The sequence below is a fragment of the Echinops telfairi genome, unplaced genomic scaffold (genome assembly GCF_000313985.2).
Source record: "Echinops telfairi isolate 266 unplaced genomic scaffold, ASM31398v2 ScPeMD7_1;HRSCAF=3_0, whole genome shotgun sequence".
Classification (NCBI taxonomy): Eukaryota; Metazoa; Chordata; class Mammalia; order Afrosoricida; family Tenrecidae; genus Echinops; species Echinops telfairi.
In genome coordinates, this window is record NW_022103896.1 from 65,970,450 (window position 1) to 65,993,130 (window position 22,681).

General features: G+C 37.6%; 1 protein-coding gene across 1 annotated transcript in view; it reads left to right on the plus strand.

Annotated features, from left to right (window-relative positions):
- UBE2W (ubiquitin conjugating enzyme E2 W) overlaps positions 1 to 22,681 on the plus strand; it is a 77,022-nt gene that overhangs the window by 32,690 nt on the left and 21,651 nt on the right. Inside the window, exons 2-3 of the mRNA XM_004697514.3 lie at positions 6,323 to 6,414; positions 12,025 to 12,127. Coding sequence (XP_004697571.1) covers positions 6,323 to 6,414; positions 12,025 to 12,127 — 195 coding nt within the window. The remainder of the gene's footprint in view (positions 1 to 6,322; positions 6,415 to 12,024; positions 12,128 to 22,681) is intronic.

A 22,681-nucleotide genomic window follows, 5' to 3' on the forward strand; every position in this document is an offset into this window, starting at 1 on the left:
CCTCTCCCATGTCCCCCCAGAACCATCAGTCCCATTGTTTTCTCCTCCAGGCTGTTCATCCAGCCTATCTTATCTATATAGACCTGCAGAGATAATAATATGCACCAAAAAAACAAGGCAGAGCAAGACAAAGCGACGAGAGAACACATCGACAACAACAAAGAAAACCAATGACCAAATAATAAAAACAAACAAACAAAAAACCTGTAAGTAGTTCAAGGTTTGATTTTTGACCTCTAGGAGTGTCCTCCAGTCGAGTCCTATGGGGTGCCAATGCTCTGGCCCCGAAGTCTATCCTTTGCACTCCCTCGGGACCTCCCTGATCTGCTGCATGCCCTTAGTGTTTTGCCTTGGTGAGTGGGCTGAGACCCGGCCAATCCCAACACAGCCCCCAGTGTTGTATCCCATAGGACCATGGGCCAGCGAGGGATGTCGTGTCTTGTAGTGGGATCAGCCATATGGTCCATTCTGTGCATTGGCTGTTTTGAGCAGGGATATCGTCCTCTAAGCTTGGTGGGCCAGGATGAAGCACCATTTTATTAAAGGTGGTTTTGATTATTTTGAACTCTTTGTTGGTTCATAGGGATTTTCTTATGTTGAACCAAGCTTTGCGATTTTGAGGTAAATCGCACTTGGTCCTGGTTGTTCTAATTTTTAATATACTGTTAGATTCTGTTTGTTAGTATTTCTTTGGGAGCCCTGGGATGAAATGGCTAAGTACTCAGCTGCAAACTGAAAGGTCAGTATTTTGAAGGCATCCCACTAAAGACTTAATGGGAGGAAAGACACCTAAAAATCTTCACTTTTAAAGATTTAAAGAACCCCTGTGGGCATCTACTTTGTACTATGGGATCACTGAGTTTGAATTGACTTGACAGCACATAATAGCAGCATTCAGTTTTGTTGTGAATTTTTGTATTAATACTCATAAAGATGTATTTGTAGTTTTTTGTTTGTTTTGACTTACGTGGGCTGTTTACATTCACTTCTGCATTCAGCAGTTCAAATCGCTCTTTCCCTGTCCTCAGTAGCTTACCCCATTCCTGTCCCCTTATTCTTCTTTCTCTTGTGGACCTGCACCCTCCCTTTCACTCAATACTTGTCAGCCCTCCAATGCATTGTTTTAACACTGCCCTCCCATGAACTCCATAGTCTGTTTTCTTTGGTGTACAAGTCTTTGTCTTGTTTTTGGTTATTATAATGGTGGTCTCATGCAATACTTTGTGATTGACTAATGTACTCCAGGTCCAACTATGGTATGATGTGCTTCATGTTTTCATCATTGTTTCTTTGCCATGCACTGTACAGATGCCATGGTGTGTATGTATCAAAGTTTCCTTATCTGTTTTGGTGAACATTTACTTAGGTTGTCTTTTTTCTTGCAACTTTGAACAGTTGTTCCTCAATAAACACGGATGTGCCTATGTTTGTTAGTCCTGTGGATCTTTACTCTTTCAGGTGTGTATCCAACAAGCGTATAACTGGATCATATGGATTTTCTCATCACAGTTGTTTGAGATAATGCATTATCACTTTCCACAGAGGTTGTGCATATTAACAGTCCCACCAGTAGTGTCAGAGGGCTCCAATCTCTGGACTCCAATCTCTGCACCCTCTCCAGCATTTGTTTTTTAGTGTGTTGTTTTTTTTTCTCATTTGACTCATATTGTCTGTGATATCACATAGTTGCTTTGATTTGCATCTCCCGGATGACAAACGATCATGACCGTTTGTGATTTTGGTGTTTGTTAGTCATTTGAATATCATCTTTGGTGAACTCTCTATTATGTCCTTTGCTCAATTTTACACTGAATTATCCATCTTTCTCTTATTGAGATGTTGCAGTTTTCTATAGGTTTTAGAGATTAGTTCCTACTCTGTTGTGTCTGCCAAAAAGATTTTTCTAGTCTGGTTTCTCTTTTGACTTGATGAAATCTTCTGATGTACACAAAACATCTTATTTTCAGTAGGTTTCAATTATCTAAGTTACCTTCTACTGTGTCTGTTTACTTTGTTATAGTTCATAGTTTACCTGTAGTAGAACCCTTAGGTTTGTTCCTGTTTTCTTGTTGGTGATCTTGCTTTGGTACCAGAGTAACTGCTAGCCTCATAGAATGAGATATTTGAGTTGGTCACAGCGACTTACAACAAAGTGGTCGGAATGGCACCCTATAGTAAATTGGGATCTGGCTATATATGCAGTTCATTTACCTGTGCCTCACTAACTATGGAACAAATAAACATCATGTATGAATTGGTCTCTCCATCCCCCTCAACTAATTTCATCACTACTTCTCTTCTTTCCATGATTTCTGCATGGTTCATGCTCTTTAGGTATAATAGTTAGCTCTTGTATTTAATCCCACCTCTTGCAGTTATCTCATTCTTTACCTGCTATTTTCACCACTTTCTGGGAAAGTAGGCAAGTGTTGACATGGTCTTGCAACCTAGTGGCACTGTTTTTCTTACCAGTTGCTTCTCATCTATCTTGGTTAACACTTTGTCCACAGTGTTGAGAAGCACATGCCTCATGTGTTCATGTTTCCTGATGATTGATGCAACATGGTTATACCAGTTCTTCAGATCTTCAAATGAGTAGGAATTTTAATTTTTGAAATCTTTACATTGAGTTCTTTTTTAAAAAAAATCATTTTATTGGGGGCTCTTATAGCTCATAACAATCCATACATCAATTGTATCAAGCATATTTGTACATATGTTCCCATCATCATTTCTGAAACATTTCTTTTTACTTGAGTCCTTGGTATCAGCTCTTCCCTCTCCCACCCTCGTGAACCCTTGATAATTTATAAATTATTTAAATTTTCATATACCATCCACTGTCTTCCTTCGCCCATGTTTCTGTTTGACCCTGGGATAGGGATGGGGGAGGGGAGAGGTTATACATTGATCATTGCCATCTGGTTCCCCCCTTCCTCCCCCACCTTCCCCCTATCCTCATGGTATCGCTACTCTCATCATAGGACCTGAGAGGTTTATCTGTCCTGAATTCTGTGTGTCAAGAGCTCTTATCTGAACCAGTGTACATACATGCTCTGGTCTAGCTGGATCTGTAAGATAGAACTGGGGTCATGATAGTGGGGAATGGAAGAAGTATTAAAGAACTAGAGGAATGTTGTTTATTTCATCAGTGCAATACTGCACCCTGGCTGGTTCATCCTATTTTTGTGACCCTTCTGTGAGGGGATGTCCAGTTGTTTAAAGAAAGGTTTTAGGTCTCCATTCCAAGCCCCCTCATTTGCATTGAAATGGTGGTTTGTTTTGGGTCTTCTGATGCCTGATACCTGACCTCATGATCATATGGGTTGGTGTGCTTCTTTCATGTGGGCTTTGTTGCTTCACCACTAGATGGCTCTTTGTTTAACTTAAACCCTTTAAGACCCCAGATGTTATATCTTTTAATAGCCAGGCACCATCAGGTCCCTTCACCACATTAGCTTATGCACCCACTTTGTCTTCAGCTATCTTGTTGGGAAGGTGAGCATCACAGAATGCTAACATTGAGTTCTTTTTAGATCCTTTTAACTCTTTTACATCCACATTCAGAAAACTTGTTTCTTAGAGAAGTCATAGGCCCCCATTGGGCTTGGTTGCTTGCTTTAAGACCAATGAGTGACAGAGTCATTTCTCTTGCGTTCTATTGGTTTCCAAGACCAACCTTGGAGCAATGTGGGAGGGAATCACTCAAGATGTGTGGATACCAGGAGCTGGAGTTCAGTTACGATTAGCTATAACATTTAAGAAACAATGGGAAGGAGAGGACAACATTTCTTTTTCTATAACACCTTTCATCTTTATGTTCAGGAGATCTCAATAATTATATCAATAAACCTTCTTTGCTTCTCTTTATATCCCTGGTCCTCCTTTTCATCCTATCAACTAAAACTAGTTGTCTTCCATGGTATAGCATAAATTCCCAAGATCTAAAGAATTTCCACAGCAGTTTCCTAAATTTGTCATTGGATTAGTGCTTCTCTTGAGATGTGTTATACAGAGATTTTATAGTTTCGTTATTTTGGGGAACCTTCAAAGTGTGTGAGATAAGCTTCACTGTCCTTGTCTCTAAGGAGTATTCAGATTCTACTTCTTCAAGGCAACCTGGTGGTTCTTTTGGCAGTCCTTGGTACTTTCAGTATTCTTCACCAGCACCATATTGAAAAGCATAGATTCTTGCTTGGTCTTCCTTATTCATTGTCCAACCTTCACATGCTTTTGAGCCAATTGAAAATACCATGGCTTGCTTGGGTCAGGCTTGTCTTTAATCCTAAAAGTAACTTCCTTGCTTTTCTTTTTTTTTTTCCTTTTTGTAATTTAATTTTTTTTTCACTTCCTTGCTTTCCAACCCTTTAAAAAGGTCTTGGCCAGCAGATTTGCCCAAGTAATGTGTTGTTAAATTCTTGAATGCTGCTTCTATGAGCTCTGTTGTGGATCCAAACAAGATAAAATCCTTCGCAACTTTACTTTTATCTCCATGCTGTTGGTTCATTTGTGAGGATTTTTGTTTTCTTTACATTGAGTTGTAATCCATTCTGAAGACTGTAATCCTTGATCTTCATCAGCCAGTACTTCAAATACTTGAAGCAAGCAAGACTGTCATCTGCATATATCACAGGTTGTTAATAAGACTTCTTCCTATCCTGATGCCACATCTTCATATAATGAAGCTTTGCTATTATTTTCTCATTAAAGACCATTAGAGGAAAATAATAGGAGAACTCTTTTCCTTAAAAACACACACAAAAAAAACCCTGAAAAACAGAAACCGTCTGGGACTAGAAATACAAGGGAGTATCCTCCTAAGAAACAGGAAAAAGCTCTGCTGGGTTGAGCTTTCATAGTACCCATTTTTCTTGCTAGGTGAGCTTCCAGCAACTGACTCTGGGTTAGTGCATACAGTGGCATTGCCTGGGAAGGTTCTCTCCGGTCACAGTGAATTTTTCATAAAAGCAGTTTCTCTCGAACCTCGTTTTTTATGATGGTTGAAATCCTGTTTCCTGCTTGGGAAAAATGCCGCAGAAACTGATGTTGAACACAGCTTACAAGGACAGCGCTATGGGGAAAATTGAATTGTACAAATGGTTTTCTTGCTTCAAAAAGTGAAATGTTGATTGATGACAAACCTCGTTCTGGACATCTGCTAACTTCTTGAATCATGAAAATGTCAATAAAATTCGTGCACTTGTGCTCAAAGACCAGCGTCGGACCATTGAAGAGATGGGGAGGTGATCTGGACTATCTTGGAGCTTGGTTTAGCGAATTTAATAGAAGATTCGGGAATGAGAAGGGTTGCTGGGAAATGTGTGCCTCAGGTTCTGACTGAGCAGGAAAAAAGGGCGTCACCTGTAAAACATGCTGTACTTTGAAGCGACCCAGACTTTTTTCCAAGATCATTGCTGGTGATAAGACATGTTGCTATTCTTAGGATCCCCAAACCAAATGTGATTCAAGCCAGTGGTAGATGCCATTGTCACCTCACCCCCCAAAACTCAAGTGAAATCAAAGATCAAGACGATGCTCATTTGTTTTTCTGAAGTGAAGGGGATCGTGCATTTGGAATTTGTTCCACCAGGTCAGACTGTTAATCAAGCTTCCTGTTAAGAGGTTCTGCAAAGATTGCGTAACAGTGTACAAACAAAAAGACCTGATGGATGGCAGAAGGGGGACTGGTTTTGCCACCACCACAATGCACCTGCTCACACAGTCATCTCAGTGCACCACTTTTTGCGCAAAAAATAGCATGCCTCTCTTGCCCCACAGACCTTACTCACCTGACCTCACTTTATGCGACTTTTTTGTTTCTGCAAATGAAGAGGGACATGAAAGGACAACAATTTGACTATGTAGAAGAGGTGAAGAAAACATTAGGGAGGGGCTGTCATCCATCCAAACAGAAGAGTTTGAAACATGTTTCCAAGAATGGAATCGCAGATTTGACAAATGTATTTATTAAGGGTAATGGAGAGTACTTTGAAGGTGACAAGGTTGTTTTGTAAAAAAATATATATATATAACTTTGAAAAATACCTGTTTTGGGAGGAGCACCCATGTATATATGTGGTCAGACAAATATATATGTGGTCTGAAGGAATGGGTGTTAAGTGACTCATTTAGAGTGTTTAGAAATAGTTTAACATTTGACATTACATTTTAAGACAGAACATGAAAATTTTGAATATGAAGCATGAAGAAGTAGGCATGAATAGTTAGATAAAATTTTATTGGAGGATTTTACACTGTTCAGTGGGATATTACATTGTAAAAAAAAATTAAGTACAAATTGCTATTTGATATTCTTTTCTAGAAACGACTACAGAAAGAGCTGTTGGCTTTGCAAAATGATCCACCTCCTGGGATGACATTAAATGAAAAGAGTGTTCAAAATTCAATCACACAGTAAGCATTACATTTTTAAAAGTTCTTATTTTTGTTTATTTTTTTAACCAAAGTGATGTATGAATATATTACCTTCATTTGAAATAGGGAAATGTTTGTCAGGCTAGTAGTCAAAAGGCATCACTTACATTTATCACCTATAGTCCTGTGTGTAAGTAAAAAAAAATGTGTATAGTCATGATTACCCTAAGAAGACTATTGGAATGTACCTTGCCTTAATAAATTAAGCAAAAACAAAACAAGCATTTTCCTCCAGCGGAAAGCAGATGGCCGCTTTGGTGATTAGGAGACATTATGTGTGGAAAGTACTTGTGTCAATGGGAGAATCATAGAGGTAGTAGATAATTATAAGAATTAGGGTGGTGATAGATAATGACAAGAATTAGGGTGGAGGAGCACTAGACCTGATTGTGATGATGTATATACAACTCATTTTAAAAGTAATTTAACATTGAAAGTGTATGATACGTGAATACTATGTCAAGAAAATTGCTAAAAGGAAAAAAAACAAAAAACAACGAAACCAAACTTGGCCTACGGTTACAGTGGGTGAAGGAGAAGGAGAAAGTTGTTACTTAGGGGGTATTGATTTTATGTTAATGATGGTGGAATAATATGGAAAAGGTTGTACAATAATGGTTGTACAAAATGAAGGGTATAATCAATGGCACTGAATTATACATGTAGAAGTTGTTGAATTGGAGAATGCTTTGTTAGGTATATTTTTGCCAGTTAGAAAACAAATAATTACATGAATAGCAATGAGTACAAAGCAGAAGAAAATGTTCTAGAATTGAATGTGGTGGTACTTATACCACTCTTCTTACTATGATAGAATTATTGAATTGTATGACATGTGATAAAGTGATAATAAAGCTGTTAAAAAAGAATTATGAACTGAGAGAGACTGAGATTACAGCATATTCACTTCTCCCAACTCATCCTTACTCTGGGACCTACCTGCAAGAGGGCTTCAAAAATTTTTGTGGAGAATGGAATGTAAAGATCAGGGATTTTTCTATGAACTTTCTGAAGCCCATTAAATTCTCAACTACAGTATTAGAATCATAGACAGTACTGGTTTGAATGTGTTTTTTAAATGTGCACACATGCAGCCCTATTGGACTTCTAGTTTATGTGCCCATAAACCATATTTTCAAAATGTGTTTAGTGACTCACACCAAAAAATCCACTGCCATCAAATTGATTCTGACTTACATTGACTCTATGGGGCAATTCTGTGGTTTGCTTGCTTGCTTGCTTGCTTTCCTTCCTCTCCTTTCTCCTTCCCTATGGTTTCTAAGACTAACTTAAATCTTCCCTGGAGGAGTAAGGCTCATCTTTTTTGGATGGAGCGACTGGTGAGTTTGAGCCTGAGTTTGAGCCGCTGACCCTTACACTTAGCAGCCCAATGTGAAACCGTTTACTCCTGGAGGCCTCAACTACTAGGAAGTATGTAACCCTCCCCACCTCCAAACAACAGCAACCTTTAACAGTAGTTTTTATTTGTACTTTAAAATAGTTCTCTACAATGGGTATGTTAATTTTTAATTAGTAGGAGGTTGTGCGAAGAGTAAAGAGATGCTTGCTTAGCTATTATTTTAAAGCTATGCCTGCATAGATAAGCCACACTTCAAAACTTTATGCTGCATTTTGTGTCCTAAATGATATCTTTTAAATGGAACTATAAAGATGTCCTTATGTTTTCCCTGAATGATATAATTCAGGGAAGAAAATAAAAGGAATTTTTGGAGGCCTTAAAGGGTGCTTTTTAAAAGAGAATCAGATGAGTTGTTTGTTTGGTTTGATTTTTCAAATGCAGTTTTAGCATCCTATGAAGAGTCTAGAAAAGGCTCACAAAATTTTTTCATTATCTTGTGGTTTTGTGTAGTTTTTTTGTTTTGTTTTACTTGTCACATTTTAATATTTCGGTACTGGAAAAATATTTTCAGAACAAAGATTAACAGCACTACATTATAGGCAGTTACACCTGGAGAGTTATGTGCTATGTGCGCAAACATCTTTTTCTTTTATGAACTCATGATTGAAGATATTTTAAAAAGACAAAACATGATGAACATGATGTTTCTAATGATAGAGCATTAGGAAAATAACTGTGCTTTGCAGGTTTCAGGTAGTAAAACCAAGAATTTATCATTAACAATTGCACAGCATGCCCCAGAGCACTTGTTTTCAACATGTTTTCAATAAAGGTACCATTAAAATATTTCTGAGAGCCTTAAAAATATGCCCCCAAATGATTAAACAGTTGGACAGTGATTTGGTATAGAAAGTCAGTTTTAAAATACATGAATTTTAAAAAAAATCAATTTATTGGGGCTCATACAATTCATCACAATACATAGATCAATTGTGTAAAGCACATCTATACATTTGTTGCCCTCATTATTCCCAAATTCGCTAACCTCTTGGGTTCCTGGAAAAAATATATGAATTTCATTTAACTTTTTATTCTGACTGGACTGGAGTGACTGCTTTTTTCATTTTACTGGAGCTCCACAGATATTATAACAACCCATAGTTCATTTAGAGCAAGCATGATTGTACAATTGTTGCCACCATCATTTTAAACACATTTTCTTTCTTGCACTATTTGGTATCTGCTCCCCTTTAACTTTGCCCTCCCCTAAGAGCCCTTGTTATTATATTTATTATTATTACTATTTTCATTCCTCATCCCCCCCAATATGGAGTGACTGTTCTCATTCTCAAATAGATTCTGCTCTATTACTACATTCAATTAGTGCCATACAGTCTTTAAAAAACTTTTTAAAATTATAAATTGGAAAAAAATTATAAATTGGATGCAGATGTTAGGGGAAAACTCTGTTTAATACTATTTTCCATAAACATTTTGAAACCCCTCATATTTAATTTACTGTCTACTGGTTTTCATGTCATGAATGTGCTAGATCTTTTATATGTGTAACGGCATTAGTCTTCCTAAGAGCACTATGAATATCTGTAAATTGCAATTGAGGCAGTTAAAACTGGTGGGGGCAAACAGCTGACTCTGGGTCAGGTATTCATTTTCGCTAAAAAGTAATTCCTTTTGGGTTTTTCTTCATATCTTTTTACCATTGATGGCACTTAACATTCAATCGGAAACAATTAGCCTTACTCTTAATAGTCTATGGGCTTTAGCTCATAGCTTTCAAGGAACAGATACATTTATTATTCCACATGCTTAGTATATGGATGGGGTGATGAACTGAATCCTCAAGAGTGAAGTCTCTCCTTGTTTTCCTCTGTACTTAGAGTCATTAAAATATACATGCAAAATGTGCGGTTGCAAGAATAGTGATTCTAATTGGCAGCTCTAATTAGAAACTCACTCATTAGTTCACTTTTGTTTTCAAAAGTTGCCCCTGCCAACTTTGCCATGATTGACTTTCTCCTCCCCTCTTCCCACCTTTTAAAGATAGTGTACAGATTATAAATATAGACCTGTATTTGTGATTGTTACCTATGGAAACTGTGCAAGCTTGCAGAGATGCCAAGAAATCTATTTTGGGCTTTTAAAAATAATTTAAACATAAATTGAAAAGGGGTACAGAGCCCCGAGTAGCTCTCACACAGCTTAACTTCCTATTTCTGGTCCCTTTTTTTCCTAAACTACTGATAAAAGAATAGATCCGACAGTTACAGTTCCACAGCCCTTGTTAACACTTACTTCTGGAATAATTGATATCTGAAAGGAATTTATTAATTTGGTGTTATCTACTTTTTTCCTTTCTTGTTTTGTACAGATAGTCTTGAAAAAACAGGTTCACATTGTTATTCTACAATCCCCAGGTTACAAACAAGTCTTCTTCCTATGTGTGTCTTTAAGATTTTAAGCCAGATTTGTAGATATTTTAGAAGAGGTCCACAGTATTCATAGTTAATACTACATTGGTGAAAGGTGGATTTTGACTAGTGGGTTACAAGTTGGACTGCTGACCATAAAAGGTCAGCATTTTCAAACCCACCAGCTGTGCCTCAGGAGAAAGATGAGTCTCTGGAAAACAAAAGGGCAGTTCTACTCTATAAGAAGCCCTGGTGGGGTAAATGCTGGACTGCTAATGTCAGGTCAGTTGTTCAATGCCCCGGTACTCCAAGTGGGAAAGATAAGGCTCTTGATTCCCATAAAGACTTACAAAGCCTCAGAAATCCCATGGAGACTCCTTATGGGTATGAAATCTATTTGATAGCAGTGGGACTTTAGCATCAGAAAAAGCTCACAGCCTTTTTAGTGATTAAAAAGATTCTCAAGCAGCAAGTGAAAGGTGATTGTGATGAAAATTTTCCTACAAATAGGGGGTTTGTTTCAGTCATTGGAAAATTCTATCAAATTTACGACACATTGAAGAGTAAGTATGAGTGTTTAAGTATTCATTACCTGAGAACTGCCTGTACCAGTTAAGAACGCAAAGAATTGAAAGAAGCAACACAAACAGAAATTTCTAGACCAGGTAGTGTTCATTCTAACACTACTAAAAGTAGCCAAAAGTTGAAAACCAACAAATATCTATCAACAGATGAATGCATTTAAAAAATGTGATGGGATAGTAGCCAAAAAAGAGAAATGAAACCTTGTTATCTGCTACAATGTAGATGAACCTTGAACATATTTTGAGTGAATTCAGTCACAGGAGAAATAATATATGAGCATACCTATATGAAATATCTAGAATAGACAAATGTATAGAAACTACAGTTTATTAGTGGTCCTTGAGGGTTGGAAAGTGAGCCCTGGCCGCACTGGGCTGCTAACTGCAAGGTGATCAGTTCAAAACCATCAGCTGCTTTGCAAGAGAAAAATGAGGCTTTCCACTCCCTTAAGATTTAGCCTTGGAAACCTGCAGTGGCAGTTCTGCTCTATCCCCTAGGGCCGCTGTGAGTTGGAACTGGCTCAATAGCAGTGAGTTTAAGGGATTGGGAAGGAACTCGTGGTGCACTTGACTCTTTACTGAAGCCAGTCAATAGTTCAAACTCACCCTGTGGCTCCCATAAGAAAATATCTGTCAGGGTTTCAGTCTAGGAAACCATATGGGTCAGTTCTATTCTGTCTTACATCTCTATTAGTTGAAACCAACTAAGTGTTGTTATTGAACACAACAACAACAGGGGGAGGGGAAGTGAATCATTGCTCAGGGGCCACTGAGTTAGGTAGTCTTGGTGCAATAATTTGAAAATGGCTGGGGGTGGTGACTGCGCATATTGAGTATAATCAATGTCATTGAGTTTTGTATGTGAATGATGTTGAATTGGCAAGTACTGTATCTATTTTTACCTTAATTTAAAAAACATAAATGAGAAGTTCACAGTCTTTGGAGCATGCATTAAGTTTGGGTTTTGGTTTTGGTTTTGCTTTATTTCAGACCTAGATTAACATTTAGATTTACTCCTTGCCAGCTGTCAGTCCTTAATGCAGTTATTTAACTATGGAGTGTAAGAGGAAGAGGGTGGGTATTAATGCCCACCTATTATGGAAATGTGCTGTTAAATATGAATGATTCCTGCCCCAATAATTGGAATAGTGGAAGACTCATTATTCCCTAGCCACTTGTAATGTTAAGTTTTTATTTATTTATTTTTGTTTCCTAGGTGGATTGTAGACATGGAAGGTGCACCAGGTACCTTATATGAAGGAGAAAAATTTCAACTTTTATTTAAATTTAGTAGTCGATATCCTTTTGACTCTCCTCAGGTAATTATCTTGTTCATTAACTTATTGTACTTACAGATTATAGCAAAATGCTAAATTACTAATGTTGACTAAGTTAAAAACTTACAAAAAATTTATTGTAAGTATGTAGATGGATTTGTTCCTTCATAATTTTTACTGCAATATAAATCAAGGTTTAGAAACACTGCAATTTTGGAGATCAAGGCTTTGCTGTCGTTATGCTTCCAAGAAGCATTTAAAAGCGTTTCATACAGTTTGAAAGGAGAATGGGAATCTACGCCTGTAGGTTGTGGGGACATTTGCATTTTGGATTAGCAGGAGGTAGCTCTTCCTAGGTAAGGCAATAATATTATGACACGGCAAAGAGGCGTATGTTCTGCTGAAAGTTATTTGATTTTTTATTTACATGCTATCTTTGCAGTCTTTTAGTTTAGCAAGGACTCAGTGTGCATTACAAGATGTCAGCCAGAAATTTGATAATTATAATATGAGGCTCAGTCAAATTAGTTAATGACTTAATACTTGGACAAGGGGTAATGATGTGTTAGGGGAGCAATCTTGAGTCCTACTTAACTATGGTAAATTATTAAACTTTGGGGATTAGTGGAAGGGAGAATTAGGATGACTTCTAGGCATCTGGCTTGATGATATGGTAGATGAATTACTAGAGGTACTTTTTGGTCAGAGTATTATTGCAAAGTACAATTGACCCTTGAGCCACACGGGTTTGAACCACATAAGTCCACTTAAATGCTGATTTTGAAAAAATCTTGTGACCCTGATCATCTCTGTGAGCAGTTCATCTCTAGTAAATTGCATATTGCAATACAAAGTGATTTCTCATGGTTCTTTCACTTTTATCGTGTTTAGTGCAATACCATAAACTTTGAATAACACCTTGGGACTCGTATGAAATAACAAAGTGATGCTGGCAGTCCTGACACTACATGGAAAAATTGAATTGCTTGATACGTATCTTAGGTTGAGGTTTTCAGCTGTGGGTGCCTGCTGTTTCAAGATAAGTAAGTCCAGTGTCAGGACAGTTTACACAATGAGCCGGAAGCCATTACTGCAGCTCCACCAGCAGGCGAGGAAACTGTGCTTTTGGGGACATAACTTTTTACCTTTACTGAAAATGCAGTCTTTATGTGGGTGCAATATATAATATATGAAGAAACTTCGTATGATTTGTTGAAATTTTAAATTCTTTTTCACTTCATTTACACAAAACATTTGAACCTCCTTGTATAACATACAAAAATATGTTAATTGTTATAATGCTCCCAATCAATAATAAGCTATTAGTAACTAAGTTTTGAGGGAGTCAGCAAATACACAAGGATTTTTGAAGGCATGGGGGTGGTTTGTGCCCCTGCACCCCTGGTCCCTGGTGGTGGTTAAGGGACAAGTGCGCTTTGATTTTAGAATTTGAGGCTTTTGAGTTCTGTTGGCCAACATGATAAAGCTTTTAAGGCTTATGTACTAATATTGCTAGGTAATGGGATGTTTTACATAGGAAATTTTCCAAATAATGAAATTCAGTATGTTAAATGCTAAATAAAGTTTGCTATTTTGAGGAAAATCATATTTCATTTCCACCTTGAACAGAAATACCAGTTTTTACTTGACTGTAGGAACATAAGTAAAAGTCAATATTGCATTGTACTATAGATATGCAGAGATATTTTTTTAAAGCATAGGAGTAAATGGATACTGTCTGGGTTCTCTAGAGAAACCGAACTAAATTGGGTATGAGGATTGATATTTATGTATACATATGTGGGTGAGGCCTACCTACATCATTCAAGGGTACTCTCTTTTTTTTAAAGTGTGCTCACTTCAAATGTTAATCAGATCTATAAAAATACCTATACCGCAACACCTAAACTAGTGTCTAGCCAAGCAATTGGGCACCATGACATAGCCAAGTGGACACATAGACTTTACCATCCCTGAACTCCTTAAGTTGTAAAATGTGAGCAGAAAATTGCTAAGATTTTGAGAGTTCATGTATTTTTATTAACTTTGCTATTTCTCTGTAATTAGCTTCCATGTACTGTAATGAAAACTAAAACTGCTATTTTCTCCTGTCTAGAAAATTAACTTCATTTTCCTTACTTGCCCTCTTCTCGCATCATTTTTGACTATTAATTGTGAAAGCATCACAAAGGGTGCTCAGCATCCCTTTGGTACCCTCAAACTTTTCTCTGGACTTTGTCTTTACTCTATTAAGTTTGAGCATTTGCCATTCTTTGTCATTTTCTGTTTTTTCTTCTTCTCTTTGCTCTTCTGATTGTGATTATCAGGTTCTTTATCCATCTCTCTCTGTCTTTTCACTATTCTCCCCACCAGCTTCAACCATTTTAAACCTCTAGCTCCCAGGTCTACAACTGGGTGTACAACCTTTTCTTTCTGGGATTGAATTTGGCACCCCTTTTGGAAACTCAAGGGACTCAGTTGGTGCAGTGGTTAAGCACTTGTCTGCTAACTGAAAGGTTGGGGGTGCAAACCCACCAAGCACTGGAAAGAAGAAAGGTGAAGCGGTCTGCTCCTGTGAGATTACAGTGTTGGAAACCCTAGAGGGCAGTTCTACTCTGTCCTATACAGATTCTATGAGTCAGAGCCAGCTCAATGGCAATGGTTTGGTTTTATTGGAAGCTCTATTTTAATACCTAAAAGCATGTCAAATTTAATACATCTAAACTCTGTCTTCATAACAAGATTAAAACAAATCTGTGTTCCTTTCTCTTGAGTTACTGTCTATTGCTCATCTTAAATTCTTCCCTTTCCCCCACTCTTATATAGACATAACTTGGAGATACTGAAGTTTGGGATCCAGATCCCCTCAATAGAGCAAATGTTAGAACAAAGCAAGGCATACAATTATTTTTTATTTCTATAAATAATTTTGGGGGGAGCTAATACAGATATATCATTCCTTAGGTCAATCACATCAAGCAGTTTTGTGCAATTGCTCCTACAATCAGTTTTATACAGTTTTTTTCCCCAATGCATTTCAAAGTTATGCTTACACTCTGGTAGACAAATACTGTATTATGTTAAGTGTGCGATAGCAGTATGAAAAATTTGAAATCTTTTGAGAATTACCAAAACACTAGGGGCACAAAGTGAGCACATACAGTTGGAAAAGTGATAGCAATAGACTAACTTGACAAAGGCTAGCCACAAATGTTCATTTTGTAAAACACTAATATCAGCATAATGCAGTCAAACCAAGGGTACCCTTCCCTGATTTTCCACATGCTCTTATAATGCCAATTAAATCATTCTGCTCAGTATCAGTGCTTGTGCAGTTCAGGGAGACCAGATTGTTTATTGCCATAATCCAAGGGAGGGAGGGAGGGAGAGAGGGAGGGTGTGTGTGTAGATTACAGAGGTAGTCATATTCAGGCCTTTTGCTAAAGAATTGAATGAGGAATATGAATGAAGAAGAGAATCAAGAGTTCATAGTTTTTGGCTTAAGCAACTATAAGGGGACAGTACATTTAAGTATGAATTAAATGCTTAAGGAGCAAATGAGAAATCAGTTATTGCCAACTCATAGTGACCCTATAGCACAGTCTAGTAGAGCAGACTGTTAGATGAAATTAGGGCAAAGAAAAGCCTACTGGAACTGGGCCGTAAAGGACAAAACTGAAAAATAGGGCACGGCATGAAAAGATATGGCCTTTCTGAGATTTGTGTCCATATGCTGTAGTTGGTTCAGTGTAGTTACATGGAGACTATTGCAGGAGGTGAAAATGGAAGGAATTTGGGTAGGGAGCCTAGTCTCCCTGCTCTTTCTTGTAGTGGTCAAGTTTATGAAAGTCTTGATTAGCAAATTTTACTGCCTTAATTATTTAGCATCTAAGACATCTGTCAAGGAAACAGTAATCTGAGAACCCAATTAATTGGGGCCATAGTTAGTAAGGGAGACAAGAAATTAAAACTGGTAGGGCTAGAACACAAGATGTAGGAGAGAAAACAGTTACTGCCCTAGGGAATTTGCCCCACATTCATTACATCATATCCAGGAATTTTTTTGCATACTAGTGCTAATTATGAAGAACCAGGGAAAACCTAATATTGATGATATTGATATATACTAGAAGACTTTAGGGGAGGTTGACATTGAAAACTATGCTAAAATATTAACCCCCAGATACATTTATTGATTATTTATGCTAGGCTATACGATATATCAGGAGTGGTTATGCATTGGACGGCTCCCTGCAAGGTTAGCAGTTCAAAGCCCTTAGTGGCTTCATGGAAGAAAGATGAGGCTTTCTTCTACTGTAAAGAGTTACAGCCTTGGAAACGCATAGGGGCAGCTCTACCCTGTTCTATAGGGTTTCTGAGTGATTGATTCAATGGCAATGAGTTTGGTTTTATATTATATATCAAATATAATTAAATATCTGATTTCTATTACAGTAATGTGTGTTCATTTTTGTTGTTGTTCACCCTGTAATATTTAATTTTTTATTAGAAAAAAAATTTGCTCATGAGTACTGTATTTTTCCCCATGTAAACAACACACTCATTCACATATGAGTAGAAGTGACAAAATTGTTTTACAAGTCCCAGCGTCACATACCTATGCGCACACCACTCATGTCTAGTGACATTTCCAGAAGTGAATTTTGGCTTCATTCACCCTCACGCAGTATTCCAAAAATGTTATGTTTGATCGTACTTGTCTAACAAAGGTATAAAACATGATCGTGAAGTCATGAATGGAGTTTGGTCTCACTCAACTCACTGCCACCCAGTCATTTCTGACCCAGCAACTCTTTAGGACAGAGTAGAACTGTCCCTGGGAGAGTCTGAGACGGCTAGTTCTTTATGGGAACAGGAAGACTTGTCTTTCTTTTGTGGAACAGCTGGTAGTGTGAACTACCACTGGCCTTGTACTTAACAGCTCAGCGTGTAACTGCTACACCCCCGGGCCTCCTTAGAGAGGTTCATGTAGTGTATCCCTTAATCAGAAATGATCAATCGAAAACTTGTGTTTGCTCAGGGACAATTTGTGGCCAGGCCTGAAAACAGTGGAATCCTTGTAGCTGATCTGTTCGAAGTATGCCATCCCTTAGTGGAGTGGAGAGCTATACCGGAGAAAGCAGGTCCTATGATACAGACCCAGGTAAAGCCCAGCAGCACTATGTAGGTGCAGGCATGCACTGCCTTGGCTCCACAGGCCCTCCTGGCATCCTGCTCAGATACACAATTCATCTGTGCCTGCAGCACTCAGAAACATGCCCTATTGTTTTCCAGTGAGTGGGAGATTCAACCCACCCAAATGCAGGGGGCCAGATGATGGGGTAGAATGTGTACAGCTATGGTGGGCCAGCTTTTTTCACCTGAGTGGCCTCTCTGACGAGGAGTGTGCCGCCCTATGCATTTTTTGCACAGGAGTCAGTTGCCCTGGTGAAGGCTATTTCTGGGTGTGGAAAAGTGATTTCTTCCCCCATTGTAAAGTAGTTTACAGAGCAGGGAAAGAACCTGCTGGGAGAGAGGGGCTGTGTGAGAAACTGATAGGGAGGTATACTGCTGGGAAATGAACCTTCATATCAGTAGGCCTCAAAAGAAAGTCCTGCATTAAACTTATTGAACCAAGATAACAAAAGAATTTAAGCAACACGTGAAAAATAATTGGTAGAGCAAGCTTATGAAAATAACGTGGCTTATAAAAAATAGCACTTACATTATTTTGATAAAAATTCTGTGTTCAACTACATTCCGACCAAGTCTGACACTGTACCTAAAGTGTCTGGCTTTCTATCTCCAGATCAGTAGTATGAACATAGTCTTAACATAACCTTCCTTTTGATAAGACCTCAGTGTTGGAAAGTTTTTCAGTAATGGGCTCGATGTTTGGAAATCCTTATACCATGAATTTTATATTAGAAACTGTTGCCTAATCTTTACATTTTATTCCTGCCAACAATGCTGAGGCTTTTGTACAGAATAGATTCACAATACAAAGTTGACCCCAAAGTTACCCAGAAGTTGTACTACTTGAAATTTGGGGCTTGGATATGGGATCTGCTTATTTACCTGTAAAGTTGTAGGGAATCCTGAGCAATAGTTTTCTCTTATCACTCCCTGTTCTTAAAAATGAGCCACATTGATAGATGTTCAGAAGTTGAGAGATACCCTAAGGGTTGCTAATACAGAGAGAATTTCAAGCATGATTCCCGTATATTAGATTTACGATCCTTTCAGAACTTTATTTCCATCAAATAACTTGTTTAACATATGTTAATTATTTTATACTCGTGGATCATGCAGTGGGGAATATGTGCAATCTTCCATCAACTGTTCAAGCTATGTGACTAGTATGAATAACTTCCAAAATTCTTATTCCCCATGGCTTCAAATTCATTTTATTCATTTGACTTGTAATAACCTATCGGATTGCATTAAAATAACAGAAATCCCCGTTTTCTCCTTTGGCTTGTAGTGAGTAGTAAATAAATAAATGAGGATCGAGAAGAGCCTGAGCTTGAAGCACTTCAGCCTCCAGTACTTTTCCATTACATCACGTAGAGAGCTCATGGTGTCAGAGTTAACTCCAAAACTGTTTGTGGGACCTGTGTTCATGAGCCTTGTATGTGAATAAACTCTTCAAACAAATCTTTTTATTTTATTTCAGGAATTCATCTCTGGCATGTAAACGCAGCTTTTCCTTGTTTAGACTGACTTCTAAAATTCTGTATGTGGAAGGTTAGGCCCTATATGCAACTAATTAAACTCTTTTTCTTCCCTAAACATTTCAGGCTGGGTGCATTTGCCTTGCATGCAGCATGTATAAAAAGCCCCACTTGAAGGGTTTTTGAGATCTGACTTAATTTTTGTTTTAGTCCCACAGATTTCAAAGCCTTTTCTGTCTCCTACTTCATTTCCTGGCTCTCCTCTCTGCTTATGGAATGTTTGCTTTGTGTTTTCTGCTGTTGACCCTTACCCCCTTTCTCTTGTCTCCTGGTTTATGCATTGGTTTTGCATACTTCTTAACTCAGTGCCTAGTGACTTAGTGTATAACCATTTTCTGCCCAAAAAACCTGTTATCTCCTGCTTTTTGAAAGTTTGCTCTGTACCTCTTAGCATATATTAAAGTAACTGTTTCACTAATGGAAAGAAATCAGAAGATTATTTTTCATTTTTACAAAAAAGTCAAAAAGGGAAACAAGCAGTTAGCATTTGTTTTGTAGCCAGTTGCTAAAGACACAGTGGTAATGGCTTTGTCAAGCTCCTTCCCCAGGAACTGCACTGCACATGCATTATTTCTGCTTTATTTAGGCAGGGCTTTTGTCACATTCCTGCGTTTACTGAACTTATTTTAGGTTTCATGTGTCATGTGATATGATTTGATAAGTTATCTTTAGGGTCTGAGACTCAAATTTTTCTCTCATATAAATTAATGGCAATTACTTCTTTACTTTCCACCATTTTGATTTATGAAAGATTTCACAGGAATGCTCTACTTTGGGAGAGCAGGAAACATTGTAATGCCTTCCTTTGGCTCAGCAAATTAGTCGTTGGAATAGCCTTTGTCTTGGTTATTGCCTGTTATTTTTCTTGATATTTGCTGAGACAATGATTTCCTCTGACAAAAAAGAGAATCATGGTGGCTTTACATATTTTGACACTTTTGATGACTTTTTGTGGCTAAATGAATATCCCAAAGTAGATTTTTGGCACTAATAAACTCCTGATCTAGACATCTACTGTGGGAATATCAAGTTCATCAGATATAATAAGCTATTCTTCATAATTGTTAAAAAAAGACATTTTTTAAAAATATAGCTAGAAGTGTAAGATCTTTTCTGCAACCATTTATTTCTACATAGCACTCACTACCTTAGGTGCAAGCTTCATTACAAGTGGCACACTTAATTCCTTTCCTTACATTAATAATAAGACCAAAGAAAGCGATGTGCTTTTGAAAGCAGTGTTTTAGCATCCTGATTAAGCAGGCAAAGTCTGTGCTAACTGAAAGGTGTAGGTAGTCCCAACTCACCAGCAGCTCCGCAGGAGAAAAAGACTTGAAGATCTACTCCTTAAAACAACATCCTAGGAACCCAGGGGTGCAGTTCTATCATGCCAAGTGGGGTCACTATGAATTGGGATCCACTGGACGGCTCCTAACAGCAGCACTGAGATAGATGCAATCCTTACAACACAACCTTAACTGAGTCCAACTCCTTCAGGCGGTCATGCAATTGAAAAGAGCTAGTAGCTAAATAATATCCTGTTTTGAGGCTTGATACATTTATTTGCCAACTTTATTTTAACTTTTGTGCATGTGTACGCATGTATGTGTTGGTGTGGTTAAATGTCGATGACCAGAATTTAAAGAAGAAAATTGTAAGAGTATAAAGTAATTTATTTGAAAAAAGAAAATTCATTTTGCCGTCTTATATTAGCTTCAGCTAAGAAAAGTAAGTCCCTTATATTAGTAGTATTAGAAATATTTGAAAAGGCCCTTCTGGTGTGAAGAATACTTTGCTAAATTTGTAAAATTATAAAAAAATTAATAGCCAGATTTAAGAAAAAAATCTACCTTGTAAAAATTCCATTTTCAATTATGAGATAACTTACTCTGGCCATCCTTATTTTATTTGGGCTTAAAAGTTCCCAAACTTATTTGGCCTACTGCTCCCTTGAAATAAAAATTACTTGGTGTCTCCCCGGCAATGAAAAACGTTGGTACTATATAGCCTATAGTCTAGGGTAAAAGATGTCTGCTTTTGCAGCCCCCCTGGATCATTGCAGCGACCCTCCAGGGGCCAATATTGCCACTTTGGGGAAGCACTGAACTATAGCAATATATTTCATCAATTCTGTCATCACTTAGGGGGTAGAATTTTTCTCTTTAGTGAGATTCTGCTATACTCCCTGAGTGTGAAGCAGTTTGCAAGGCTAGGAAAGATATTGTAAGTCTCCTTTAGTAACTGCTGGCTTAAATCTAATGAGCTTTGAAAAATTTACATCATAGCTTCTCAATCAGTGTATGTGGGCACATTGAATTTTTATTTTAAACTTGAACTTCAGGTGCTATCTTTTAAAAAAAATCTCCTGAGGGCCTCGCTCAATTAAATTTTGTTTGAAATCTAATTTAGTTTTATTTTTGTTTTACTTTGCCTTCTTGTGTTGTGTACTATTGACTTAGAGTGACCTTTAAGAGAGAGTAGATTTGACCCGTAGGGTTTGGTAGGAGATATTTATTTTCTTTTTTTTCGATTTATGTGAAAGTTTACAAAGCAAATTTATTTTCCATCCAACAGCTCATACTTGGTAAACAGCACTCATCCACTTCCTCCTTGTTTTTCTTATTGCTATCCATCCTTCTTTCCTAGCTCTTCTTTCTGAGCTTTATCCTGGCCAAATGCTGCCCTTCTTCACCCCGAATCGTTGGGTGCTGTTTGTAGGGTATACCTCCCTTGTGTCATGTCCTCCATAACATTTAGCCATGAGAGTGAGTTCAGTTCAGGTTGAAGGATAACAACGAAGGGTCTTAGCATTGGGAGATCCTCCTGACTCTCTATGATCAATAAAACTGGTCTTTTATATGACTGTGAATTTTGTTCCGCATTTTTCTACCATTCTACCTATAACCACCTGTGATCCCTTTCAGAGTGGTTGGTAGTAGTAGCCGGGCACCATCTAATTCTTTTGGTATTCGACTCATGGAGATTTATTAGAGTCATGGATGGTTGTGTGGCTCTTGGTCCCCTGAATAAGTTGTCTTAATTTGCCTTTGATTTTCTTCACTCTTCCCTGGACAAGGAAAGACCAATAGTTAGTTGCACCTTTTCTGTTGATTCCTTTTATGGCTAGCTTGGAAATTACTGCTGAATCACAAAATAAATGCATATCTTTAAAATTATTTAAATAATGTAAAAGATGTGATTTAAATAAATTCATATTTTTATATTAGGTAATATAGTATTCATGGAGTATTTGCATATATATACTTTAGTAGTAGCATATACAATAATGCTTTGTTGAACGGCTTCAAGTTCAAACTTTCAACCACAGAAACAGCATAATTCAAAAAAATCTACTTGGTGTTCATAAGTTTGCATGATAGTCGAGTCATTATGAGCCCCGAGTGAATTACACCTTGAGTTTTCTCTAGCTGCGGGCCCAGAGGGTGACACTTCAGTTCTAGCGTGGCTCTCACTCTGACAACATACAGTGCTTGATTAGTGCATTAAAACATTGATCACTGTGCTTTTTTTTTTTTTTTTTGCACTTTATTTATACAAATCATAACCATGGCTCCGAAGAAAGTGCTAACAGCAGTAAAGCTGAGCGGAAAACCTGTGAGAACGATGATAAGAGTTAAAGAAAGAGATCATTGCAACATAGGTCACTGCTTGTCTGATTTGGTGGCTAAGTCAACATTAGCAACATTTTGGAAACAAAAAAATGTGATTAAAGTAGCTAATATGGTGATAGGTTATGAGACCAGGTATCCGAGACAGTGATTTGTGAGGCTAGAAACCTCCATGGTAAATTTAAGTTCCTGAAAAAGTGAATTTATAAGTGTAATTCAAAAAAAATAAATAA